Source organism: Diabrotica undecimpunctata, chromosome 10 (assembly GCF_040954645.1).
Source record: "Diabrotica undecimpunctata isolate CICGRU chromosome 10, icDiaUnde3, whole genome shotgun sequence".
NCBI classification, from domain to species: Eukaryota; Metazoa; Arthropoda; class Insecta; order Coleoptera; family Chrysomelidae; genus Diabrotica; species Diabrotica undecimpunctata.
Genome location: NC_092812.1, coordinates 57,427,202 through 57,440,472, shown reverse-complemented (window position 1 = coordinate 57,440,472; position 13,271 = coordinate 57,427,202). Strand labels below are relative to the sequence as shown.

General features: G+C 35.1%; 1 protein-coding gene across 5 annotated transcripts in view; it reads left to right on the top strand.

The window, feature by feature from the left end:
• The window catches only part of cher (filamin A protein cher), a 250,920-nt gene extending 242,314 nt beyond the window's left edge, over positions 1-8,606 (top strand). For all 5 annotated transcript variants that reach the window (XM_072546795.1, XM_072546800.1, XM_072546797.1 and 2 more), the window contains 5 exons: positions 4,246-4,439; positions 5,986-6,211; positions 6,305-6,520; positions 6,580-6,789; positions 8,015-8,606. In XM_072546795.1, the coding sequence (XP_072402896.1) occupies positions 4,246-4,439; positions 5,986-6,211; positions 6,305-6,520; positions 6,580-6,789; positions 8,015-8,199 (1,031 nt within the window). In that variant the 3' untranslated portion in view covers positions 8,200-8,606. The remainder of the gene's footprint in view (positions 1-4,245; positions 4,440-5,985; positions 6,212-6,304; positions 6,521-6,579; positions 6,790-8,014) is intronic.
• The last annotated feature ends 4,665 nt before the right edge of the window (positions 8,607-13,271 follow it).

Below are 13,271 nucleotides of genomic sequence, written 5' to 3'. Positions count from 1 at the left end.
CTATAAATATATTATATTCTTTGTAAAAATCTGCGAAATAGTCTCCCCTTTCATTACTATCGCCGAGTCCAAAATCTTCAATAATGTTACTTTGGCAGCCCTTTCCTATCTTAGCTTAAGGTCATCCATCAGAATGCTGAAATTTCTAGTCTTGAGTTGGTTTTGCGTTCTCTAAGCAAAAGGATCAATAGTCATCACATCGAGCATCTTTTGTAACTATCTACCTTTGATGCTTGTTCTAATAGCTACATACTTTCTTAAGTTTCTAAGTTCTAAGTTTTTTAAAAACCTTTAAATAAAACTTTCAATTTTATTTTCTGCTTGTTTTTTCAAACTTGTTTTACGAATTATGAGCTACATTTATTGAAACAAAAGAAAATTTATAAAATTTATACTAAATTTATCTATAAAAAGTTATGTGTTAACATAACCGTTAACCTACCCAAAACGGACGTCTATGACCGTCACTAGAAATTTTGCAATTGATGAAATCGATTAAACTCTGAATGATAATCAAACCAGTTTTCGTTTTTCTAACTAGAAACGTTCTGGAGGTATTTATAAAAAACGAATTACAAGGCGCCATCTTCAAAGAGCTCTAGCTCCCTTAGGAAGCATTTTCGGACTAGGGGAATTAGGTTAAATGGTCTTAAAATTATCTGAGAAATCTCCAATCTTCATTTGTCAGGAGAGACACCCTGTATAAATTATATTTTCATTGTCAAGGTGTCGTTCGCTTTAATGTTTAAACATTTGAATGATAAATACATTCTTCCTTATTACTTTCTTATTACTTAGGGTCCCATCCTGTACGCGTATTGGTCAGTGATTTTGTATTTTGGCAAAGGTCCAAATCAAAAATTTCGCCGCATGAATCCAAGTGTGTTATGTTATTGTGACAAAAAATCCTCAAGGTAGTTTTCGATGTTAAATATAGAATATTGAATCATATATTTAATATTTAGAAAGATTTTTCATATATGTTTGGAGTAGCCTACCAGACCTTAATGTTTGTTGTTTTAAGCACAACGTTTTGCTAGTCAATGTTTTTATTGAAGTTACAAGAAAGTGGACAATGTACAAAGTGTTTCAGGAAATAAACTTTAATTCTAATGTTGATGCTCCTGATAGTGAAGGTTGGATTCGTATTTATAGATTTTTATGCTTGTGTAACATCAATAGAGCCAGTTTACCGAATCACAATTCCGGTGTAGGTTGAGAGACGTCATTTTTGTTTTTTTATTATTTCCTATTATTATTTATATATATGAAGTGCACATTACATTGATTATGTATTTTAATTTGTACCTATTTGTTGTTTTCATTATCCCTAGATGCAGTTAAAAAAGTTGGAATTTAAACGAAAACAATAAAGTAGTTTTCAAAATAAATTAATCGTCTATAAAAAGGTTGTAATCATCTCTTAAACTTCTATAATGTTGTCATTCTACTATTATGGTGACGGCTGCGCGAGACATAATTTATTAAGGTAAACACTCATGCCTTTACAAGCGACCGTAACATCTAAGGTAATTTATTTTTCTAATTTGTCCTTTAATTTTCTGGTTAAAGGTTAATATTTTTGAAATAAATCTCAAGGATTTTAATTCAAATATAATATTTTTAATTTAAACGATTTCCAATCTGGAAAACGATTAAAAAAGACGTTTTTTTGAAAATAATTTCCACCAGGAAGTCGAAACATCAAAAATATGTCATTTTAATTTCAACTATTGTTCATATAATTCAGAGTAAAACATGCTGTATTTTTCTGGGTTGCTAACAGATTATTTACCTGGTAACTAGTTTTTATTTTCAATCGTCAACCTACAGTGATTAATTAGTACATTAACTTTTATCAAATTGAATGATTACAAAATATTAATAATATCACAAGGAAGTTATTTTTATATAGAATGCTTTAACATTACACACCCATTCTCTTACGTACTTTATGAAAATCTATTCAGCTTATTTAATGTCTCTGTATACGTGCCAAAAAAGGATAATATACATATCATCACTCTCAGCGTATTCTACCGATTTGGTGCAGCCTCTCTTATGTAGTTGTTTTTTATTTCTATTCATGATTGTCTAATATTTGCATTTCTGTGCCATGATGTAACGGTTTGTTTCCTTATATCATACTCCCATCTTAAATTTGGACGTCTTCTTGGTCTCTAGACGACTCTTGGATACCACAGTGGAATTCTACTGGACCATCTATTGTCAGTTCTTCTCGCTTTGTTATACCTAGCATGCATCGCTTCATTGAACTTTAAGTAACTTTAAGTTTCGCTATTATCTCTTTCTTTAGTGTCCAAGTTTTACAGCCGTATGTCATGATTGGTAGTATACACTGATCGAATCCTTTTTTCTCCAGGTGAAATGGCATCCTGGGCTTGAATATAACTGCATTTTTACCAAAAAAAGCACAAGCCAGTTTCATTCTTCTGTTGATTTCTGGGAGTGAGGAGCCAGATTTATGTATTAATTGTCCCAGGTATATATACTCGTCTAGTGTCTCAAGTGCAGTGTTGTTTATTATTATATCTTGGACATTGACTAGCTCGTTGTACATGGTTTTTGTTTTTGTCTAGTTCATTTATAGACCATATTCATTTCTAACTGCATTTAGGTCGCTTATGAGTTCTTGTAGTTCTGCAAAATTATTAACAATCAAAACGATATCGTCTGCAAATCTTAGATGGCTGAGTTATTCTCCATCAATTGATAGGCCTTTGTTCTGCCAGTTCATTTTACTGAATATATTTTCTAAGAGCTTTGGTGATATTGCGTCTCCTCGTCGAACACCTCTGGTAGTGGGAAATTCTCGAATGTTTTCATACATTTTTACCTTAGCTTTTGCTTTTCTATAATATATATTTGCTAAAGTCTCGATGTACGGTTTGTCAATGCTTTGGTTGGTCAAAGCTTTTATTATTGCCTTGGGATATATAGAACCGAAAGCCTTCTCAAAATCTAAAAAGGTTAATGCTAGCGGTATATTATATTCTTTAGCTCTACTCATTAGTTCTCGAAGCACATGGATATGATCCATGGTACTGAATTCACTTCTGAAGCCAGCTTGCTCTCTTGGCTGTGTAGAATCTTATTCATTTGTTAATTCGTTGTTGATGATCTCTGTGAACATCTTGTTTATGAGTGGCACTGGACTTATGGGTCTGAAGTTTTTGATATCCTCTTTGTTACCTTTTTTATAAATAAGAATTATGTTTGCTGTATGGACCGGCAAGTTTCCTATGTACTTTTCTTCCTGTTCTAGCATTTAAGTCACTATTCTAGTTCCAATAGTATCTACCGTCCAATTCGTCATAGAATGTATCCTTTATGCATATGCCCCCACTACCACTAAGTCACGTCCTTTTAGCTTCATCTCAACTTTTATCAGCCTTTCATTGATTTCTTCCTAGTTCTTAATATTTCGTGAGAGCCTTTTCTTTATCAGTATACTTACACCTGCTGCTGCTTTTCTGTTTTTTCCTACTCCATTGTAGAAATGAATAAAATCTTCAAACTTGTGTGTCCCTTTCCCTTTCTTTTTTGTTTATATAAAGACTTAAACGATTTAAATCTCTTAATTTCTTTCAACACCTCATCTAGCTTAGTTCGAACACCTTGTATATTCTATGTTCCAAAACTCATTAACTTTTTTCTTAAGCTGGGTTTTTTTGCGTTAGGACTGTCCAGCATTTTCTTTCTAGGATTTTTTGCAATAATTTTTCCCGTGTGATCTGAAGCAGGCTTATCGCCACAACCTCCAATTTTGGTGGATTCGAAAGATTTCTGAAAAGGCATTGTACCCTTAACTGAGTGGCATCAGTTTTTGGGCGCTGGAGACTCGCCTTTGCCCTTCACACTCTGAAATAGAATTTGTTGACTATGTGCTTGCTATTGTATACCCTGAGACGTTTCTTGATATTTGTGATACCCACCTATCAGCATCATTGGGTACACCAAGATCTAGAGTCCCTCTTCCTTTCTCAGCCGGGTTTGGAACTGGATACGGAGGAGTTAAGGATAATAAATAAACATTAACAATATGAAAAACAATTTTTAATAGATTCATTTGTATACCGAAACGTTACTAGGGGGACCATTTAAAATACTTGTAAAGTATTGTAAACTAAATAAATCCTTCCGTTCCCTAGTGCTCTATCTGTTTCCACTCGCGCCAATTAATTATTCGATCTTCTTAGTATTATTATTTTTCTATTGTTCCAGGTGAATACCGCATTGGCTTGAAATTCAACGACGAGCATGTTCCAGACTCACCATTCAAGGTGTACATTTCACCTGCTGTAGGAGATGCTCATTTACTCGAAGTAGCTCAATTCCCTGAAGGTTGTATCCAAGCAGACAAACCATCTCAATTTATTGTTAGAAGAAATGGAGCCAAGGGAGACTTGGACGCCAAAGTAAGAAATATTTTTTACTTCTATTCAATGTTTCTAATGATAATAACGATTACTTATCAACTAAGGTTTGCTGCCTAAGATTTTGCTGCCCCCCAACCCCAGTTGGGAGTTTTACGTTGCCATGACGTGAACTTGTTTAAAACCTTAACATTATATTAATTTATTGGCAACGATGTAAAGCGTTGTAACAGCACAGATGATAAACTTCTTAGTCCGGTAACGTTTTGTGATGTAGCCCGAAAGGGTTCTTTTTTTAATAAATATACCTTTTTATAAACGATTTTTTAAATCAAATTTTTGTGATTTATGGTAGGTATACAGCCTACTACAGTTTTCTTGTGGATTTCTTATTGTGACTATCTTCTTCTTCTATCTACCTCGCTAAATTTATAATAATCATAATAGTAAGCACTACGAGTCTAATAGGCCCATGGCTTGATGAACTATTCTTTTCCCCTCCCTTTTGCCAGTTGCTTTTCTTTCCCAGTTTAGGTCTTCTCATATCTCCTTTAACTTTGTTGCTCCATCTTGACGTTGGTCTTCCTCTTCGACTTTTACCTGCCATTGCACTAAACAGTACCATTCTGGGAACTCTAGATGGAATCATTTTCTGCACATGGCCCAACCATCTAAGTCTTTGTGCCTTAATTACCGTTAATATGTTCGGTTCTTGATAGAGCTCCTTTAGCTCGGTATTTGTTCTTATCCATTGTCCATTTTTTCCCATCAAAGATTTTGCTTAGTATTTTCCGCTTAGTATTTCAAGAAAGACAAGCAAAAACGTAAATTGCCAGTTCTATTCACAGATATAAAGAAAGAAGTGTCATGGCATTATAATCAGTAAAAAACTCCTTTAATTTCCATCCAACCAACTTTAACAGCTCGTAGGGATGTTGATTTGGTTCTAAAACCTGTAGTTAGCCTCTGGAGAGGTGCAATGGAAGAAAATTTAATTTTCGTGCATGATAATGCGCCTCCACATACCAGAAAAGTAACCTTTGCTCCTTGAACCAAAAGATATCACTATTATGGAGTTGCCTGCTTGCTCACCCGACCTTAACCCTATGGAGCAATTGTGGGATATGCTTAAGAGAAGAACTAGAGCTCTTTGGGAAAATCCACAAAACACTGCAGAGCTAGTACGAGCTGCTCTTGAATAATGGAATAACCTACCACAACAAAATATTGATAATTTGTTTAGGAGCATCCCTACGCGAATTGAAGCTTGTATGTTGGTTTTTTTAAATTCGCTTGAAATAATAAGAAATATCAGAGAAATTTGGTTGTGTATATTGTTAATTATGATGCTATGCAAACAAAGATTTATAAAACTTAAATTCGATAAATTTCTTTTTTCATTAGGAATTTCAGTTCGTCACTTTTTTGATAATTTCAATAATCTTAGTTTCCTATGAATGACATATTTCAATTGTCACCTTCTTTAAAGAATCATTTAAAAGGCCGGCATTCGACTAACTTCGTTTATTAAATGCTTCAGTTTTTCTTCTTGGTAGGAACCTCGGTAATTTACTAAATGTAATTTCAGATTATTGGACCTTCAGGACATGAAGACGATTGCTTTGTCCAAATCATTGATATGGAAGAATACTCCATCCGATTTATGCCAAGAGAAAACGGTATTCACAAAATTCACGCCAAGTTTAATGGAGTACATATACCTGGATCCCCATTTAGTGTTAAAGTTGGTAAGGATACTGCTGACCCAGCTTGTGTTCACGCGAGCGGAAATGGACTAAAAGAAGTTAAAACTGGTAAGAAATTTTGTTTATTTTTTGCACAAAGTCTGTGATATATTTAAGCCTTTTAGATAGATAATAATAATAATAATAAATAATTTTTTATAGGTGTAAAGACCGATTTTATCGTTGATACCGTGAATGCTGGTAGTGGTACCTTAGCGGTAAACATTGACGGTCCCAGCAAAGTATCGATGGATTGCACAGAAGTAGAAGAAGGATACAAAGTCAGATACACTCCACTAGCCCCAGGAGACTACTACATTAGTATTAAATATAACAACCACCATATTGTTGGTTCACCTTTCAAGGTAACAAGTAAAGGTACGTTTACTACTTATAAACATTAACAAGACATTAGTAAATTTAAATATTGTTTGCAGGTGACAAAAAAGTAGCGGATATTGGTGGTCAAGAATCATCTTCAACAGTGGTAGAGACTGTAGCCAAAACAGGAAAAGCAAATAACAACAAAGGACCTGTTTTGCCCGCATTCAAAAGTGACGCATCCAAAGTGCTATCAAAGGGAATGGGATTAAAGAAAGCATATCTAGGAAAACAGAATCAATTTACAGTTTCAGCGCAGAATGCAGGTAAGAATCAGTAAAATAAGTACATTATTATTAACTAAAAATGGTTCGTCAACATTCTTTTTGCCTCCATTCTACATTTCTCCATATAATGTGTCTTGGTTTATAGGTTCATACCAATATTAATCCTCGTTACAAAGTTTTCTTATCTAACCGTCTCCAACTCTTGATTATTTTGTGAGGACCTAAAAACAGCATTACATGCTTCACCAACATAAAGGGTGTTTTTTAAAGAGATATAGAAATGTAAGTTGGTAACACTTTTTTACCTGTCGGTCATTTTGACAACTTTCAAGTGATTTATGTTAAGTTTGCTTACTGCCTTTTTCATTCCCCTATTAGACAACCATGATGTGTAGGAGCTGGCATGTCACACCGCTCGTACCACAATTGATTTATTGAAGAAAACGTTTGGAACACCATCATTGAAAGAGCAAATAAAGGCATAACAAAGGCACTAAAAGAAGCCGAAAAAGAGTCTGCCCGACGGTAGTGACAGGTCGATGCTCTCTGAAGATTGTTGTTTTCGGATAATTGTAATTATTCGTCCCACACCAGTAGAGTATTGAACTGAGTTTATTAATCTAATAAACATAATACAAACAATAATCAAATAGCCGTTATTCTGGAATCCCCTCGGCGACCTGTGTTGACCTTTCTCGAACAGAAGGGAGCGCCAGACAGGTTTCTAGCGGGTCAGAGAATCTACGAGAAAATTCTTGTTTAGAATAATAACATGTTTACAGGTTAAATATGAGTCATATTTATCGTAACAATATGGTCGCTTGGGCCATGGTGGTAACAGACATGGTGCCAATACCGGTAAGCATTGGATCTCCATTACATGAACCTTAGCCAAGACCGGAACCATTTGTCAACTTTGTGTAGTCAGAAAATTCTTTTCATTTGCGGCATTTTAGGATTTAAGGAGTAGGATAGTATAGAAAAATCAAACATGATGTCTGGCCAGGACAGCACCAGATCCACTCTGTCTAAACGTCGTCTTTTGTCAACGTCTCCTTTTTTTCGTATGCAGTCTTTTGAATCTGAATCTTCCGGATCTGAATCCGTGTTGTTCTTCATCTGATAAAGTTGTTCATCTGATTTATTCTTTATTTATTAGTTTCCTATTTTGATTTAGTATATTACGGGATATTTTGCTACTTTTTTTATTATAGGACAAAAATATATGTAGAATACTAAAAATCTGTACTTTCTTTTTTTACAGGTGTGAATATTCTTTTCGTTGGAATCCACGGACCAAAAGGCCCATGTGAGGAAGTATTTATTAAACATCAAGGACACAATCAGTATGCTGTTAATTATATGGTTAGAGATAGAGGCGACTACCTAGTAATAGTAAAATGGGGGGACGATCATATTCCTGGTTCTCCTTTTAAAGTGGAAGTTTAGATATTAAAATTATTTTTTTACATATTATTGTTGATTTGTTATTTTTTTACTTTAGCCATATCTTTATGCATAAAGGCAAGGTGATGTATTTTTTTGGGGATATTCTTCGTATATCGTTATACCAAATATAAGAAGTTACATAATTGTAACATAAATAGATATTATTCAAAATCAACAACACTTTGACTTTAAGCATAGTATTTTTAACTGTTTCGTGTCATTTTTATTTTGTACATACCAGATTATTAAAAATTTATGTTTCTTTATTAGAATTATGGATTCACAAAATTTTTGTAAGATTCGTAAGTAAGATATCCAAGTGCCTTTACACCTAAGTGATTTATATGCTACATAAGCAGTATAAATTGTATCATATTTTTTAAAATGAAATTTACATAAAGTTTAAATGTCGTTTTATTTACACAATTTTCATAAAACTCAATAAAAATTAGATAAGTTGGATAAGGAAGTTTTTGATGATTTAGGCGACATGGAAGATGACGAATAGTCAACTCATAATAACCCAGATCAAAATCGAATAGTCAACGAGATTGAATAGTCAACGAGACTTATTATGCAAGGCAAAATCCGAGGAAAGCGAAATGTGGGAAGACGAAGAATATCCTGGCTTGAGAACTTAAGGGAATGGTTTGAATGCAGTAGTGCAGAACTTTTTAGAGCGGCAGTCAACAGAGTCCGCATAGCCATGATGATTTCCAACCTTCGATAGAAGATGGAACTTAAAGAAGAAGAAGAACGAGATAGTAAAGGAAAAGCAAAACAATTAATCCTAGAAATTATCTCAGACCACACTGTTGAAAACAAAAATCAAAATACAGATTAAAATGGAAATGAAACAAGACATGCAGCGGCAGATACCTATTTTAGAAAAGTCACTAATAACCAAATTATTATCAAAGTCATTAACTACAATCCACGGCCTCCAGCAATTTCCCAAACATTTTCAATTAAAAAACGTCATCATATTCAGCTATCTACAGACCAGTTACAAGCCGATACCATTAATTTTTTAAGGAGCACCTTTGGAAGGCGTTAACTTAAAAAAAAACAAAAGTAACTTATAAAAAACTATCATAAAAGACCAAATAACCATAGATGAATAACTGACAGAACCAAATAAGAAAACGATAATACTGATAAACTTCTTCGATATATGCCAAGATAATAAATATGACAGACTTTCTCCCAAGCCAAAAATTATGGTTACACCAACACCTACTAAGCCACTGGAAATAGTTCATATCGATTTATTCCAAGTCAATGGACAGAAGTTTTTAACCATAATAGACGCCTTTTGGAAGTATGGTCAAGCCTACAAAATATGTCGAGGAAATGTCATCATCATCATCATTGGTTCTACAGCCCTATAAAAAAGCCTCGACCTTCCCAAGTCTATTACGCCAGTCAGTTCTATCCATTGCCAAGTGTTGCCAGTTTCCTGCGCCTATATTTCTACCATCCTCATTTACACCATCCCTCCATCTGAGTTTTGGCCTACCCCTACTTCTACTTCCCACAGGTTGTGACATAAGGATTCTTCTAGGAGGGTTGTTCTGCTATGATCTTGTCAGATGTCCTGACATCTTAGTTTTCCTATTTTTATAAGGGATACTACGTCTTTACCACCAAATATATGTTTATATCTGTGATATATCTCGTAGTTGTACCTCCTTCTCCAAACACTATTTTCACAGATGGCATATTCTTCTCAGGATTCTTCGTTCAAATATCAGCAGGAGGTTTTCATCTGCCTTGGAAATGGTCCATGTCTCCGACCCATATGTCAACACTGGTTGTATAAGGGTTTTGTATATGGTTATTTTTGTTTTTTGGCGTAAGTTTCCGCTTCTCATATGTCTACTCAGTCCAAAATAGCATTTGTTTGCTAGGATTATTCTTCGCTTGATTTCTCCCGTCATGACATTCTCCTTGGTGATCAGGGAGCCTAAGTATGTGAATTTGTCCACCACTTCAAAAGTAGAGTTATCAACCGTGAATTGGTGGCCGATGTTTCTGGCTCTATTGTTGGGCAGCTATTTGGGCATCCCTGACCGCCTTTTCCAGAGCTATGTTGAAAAGGAGACACGCCAGCGTATCTCCCTGTCGCAGCCCAACATACGTTTCAAATGTCTGTGATTGTTCGCCCTTTATTTCGACTTTGCAAACAACTTTACGCATTGTAGCCTTGACCAATCTTATCAGTTTATCGGGGATGTGAAATTCATCCATGGCTTCATACAATTTATTTCTTAGGACACTATCATAGGCCGATTTAATATCTACGAAAAGATGGTATGTCTCGATATTGAATTCATTGGTTTTTTCCAGTATTTGCCTTAACACAAAGATCTGGTCTGTTGTTGATCGACCAGGCCTAAAACCACTTTGATATTCGGCAAGAAGCTCCTCTGAATATGCACTCAGGCGACCATATAAAATACTCGAAAGTCAAGAAAAAATACTAGTCAGAGTAACACCTCCACATTTAATAAGTTCCGCGGGTATACCATCAGTTCCTGGAGATTTATTCTTTTTTTTTTGGTGTTTTATTGCATCCCGTACTTCTTGAATTGATGGAGACTTGTATTGTTGCTTGCTCCTGGGGATGGTTGATTTGGATCTTCTACTTCGGTAGTAAGTAGTTCTTTATAGTGTTCCACCCACCTTTTCAATACTTCTTCTTTTGTATTGAGTATATGCCCCTCATTATCCTTACATAGTCCGATCCTTGGTTTAAATTCTTTTATTGCTTTATTTATAGATTTTTATAGAATTTTCGTGTTTGATTTCCCTTTTTTAATGCCTCAAGTGCTTCCAATATTCTATTTTAATAAATTAGCTTTTTTCTCCGATGGATGTACTTCTCTTCACTACTGAGATCTTTATATTTTTGTTCTTTTTCTCGGGTTCTTCTTTGTTGCATCAGTTTATATGCATTATTCTTTCTTCTTGTAATGTCCTCGCACTCAGCATCGAACCACTCATTGCGTGGTGGTGGTCTTTGCGGCCCTAGAATGTTATTTGCTGCGTCTTTAATATAATTTTTATACATTTCCCATTGTTCACTAATTGTTAGATTCTCTTTAGTTATGTATTTAGTTTCGATATAGTTTTGAAACCTTTCTACCGTTTGTGGGTTTTTGAGGAGTTCAATATTAAGGCACCTTGTTTTGATACTTCTCTCCTTCTTCGCATTTGAGATTCTAGCCCGAATTCTTGTGCCAACTAGAAAATGATCTGAATCAATATTGGCGCCTCGATAGGTGCGGACATCCATAAGGTTGGAGAAGTATCTAGCATCTATGATCACATGATCAATTTGGTTGTTCGTTAATCCATCAGGCGAGTTCGAAGTCCCCATATGTATTTTTTTGTGTAGAAAACATGTGTTTCCTATGATCAAGTTCTTTGAGGCTGCGAAGGTGACTGCTCGGTGTCTATTCGAATTAGTATTATTATGAAGAGATTAAGCGGAGAATGGGAGTGCAATCAGACATAATCGACTATATAGAGGAGAAGAGACTATCCTGGTCCGGCCACGTCAGAAGAGCGGACAGAGGACGCTGGATTAACAAAATCACAGAATGGAGCCCGATTGGAAGAAGAAAGAGAGGAAGACCCCGAAGGTCATTCAGAGATGAAATCGACGAGGCTATGGAGAAAAGAACCCTGCGAGATGGAGACTGGAATGACAGGGAAAATTGGAGAAAACGGTTGAGTGAAGGAAGACAGTGAAAACTGTGGAAATCCTTAGTAGTAGTAGTATTATTATGAAGACTATATTCGGACACACCAATTACTATTTTAATGTCATTTCTGGGACAATTGTCATATGTCATCAATGTACTCAACGCTTTATTAATTTTTATAACACATCATGGAGTCCCAACGATGCTAGTAGCCGATAATGGTACAGGATTCAAAAATGGGGTAGTTTAGTACAAGAATTTATATTATAATAAGTCACATAAAATCTCAATCCACTATACAACATCAGAGAACCCGCAGTCCTAAGGGCCGATTGAGAGATTTCATCCTACATGAATCGAATATTCGAATATCTTCGGATCATAAGTAACACCAAAGCAAAATTATCGATAAAAGAACAAATGCCATACTTACGCTATAATTGGGTACAATAATTCCATACGTAGAGAAAATAATACTAAATAATTATTTATTCGATATTCTGCAAAACTAATAAAAGGAAAAACGAAGTGACTATTAAGAAAAATATAAAACATCAACTTCAGTCAAAAACTAATTCTGAACCTTCCCCACAGGATTACCTTAACGATGGGAGAAATGGAAGATCAACGACCCAGGAATTATTCCCCTCAACCTGGGACAAGCAAATATTCACACTAGCACACTTGATTTTATACACTTCAAACTAATACCAATAAAGGATGAACTAGACCATAGATATTCAAACGGCGATGAAATTCAAACCATTGAAGATAGAACACATACCTTTTGACAAACTCCATAAACGTTCAAAGGAAGAAGAATATCTAGAGACAATTAACTCAAATTCATAGACCATGAGGTGTTTCTTGGGGCTTGAGGAGTGCCCATTTGTTTTGTTTATTTGTCTTGCATTGATTTGTGGTTGTTGTCTAGGTTTTCCCCAGACTGAGACCTCTCTAAACTAGCTGGATGTTATCCCTGACACACTTTGCTTTTTGTTCTGTCGGTATTTGGCAGAGGACTTGTGGTTTTCTCCACAATCTTTGTAACATGCATTTTGTACATGGTGGAACTGGCAATTGTGTCCATTACTGTTTTTTAAATCTTCTGTATGAATACACTCCCTTTTATTTCAGATCTCTCTCTACTCCTCTCGTTTTGACGAAACCTGTCATTGCTGGTGCCCATCATGGTTGATTTTAACTTTGACTAAATTTAGTAGTAGGATAACAGAAATGGGAGAAGATCGTCCGATTATACCTCAGTCTGAGGAGCGTGTTATAATGTGGATGTACTTTCGCCCACAAAATGGTAGCCCGACAACAATGTATGTATTACAGTTTTAAAGAAAATCTACAACT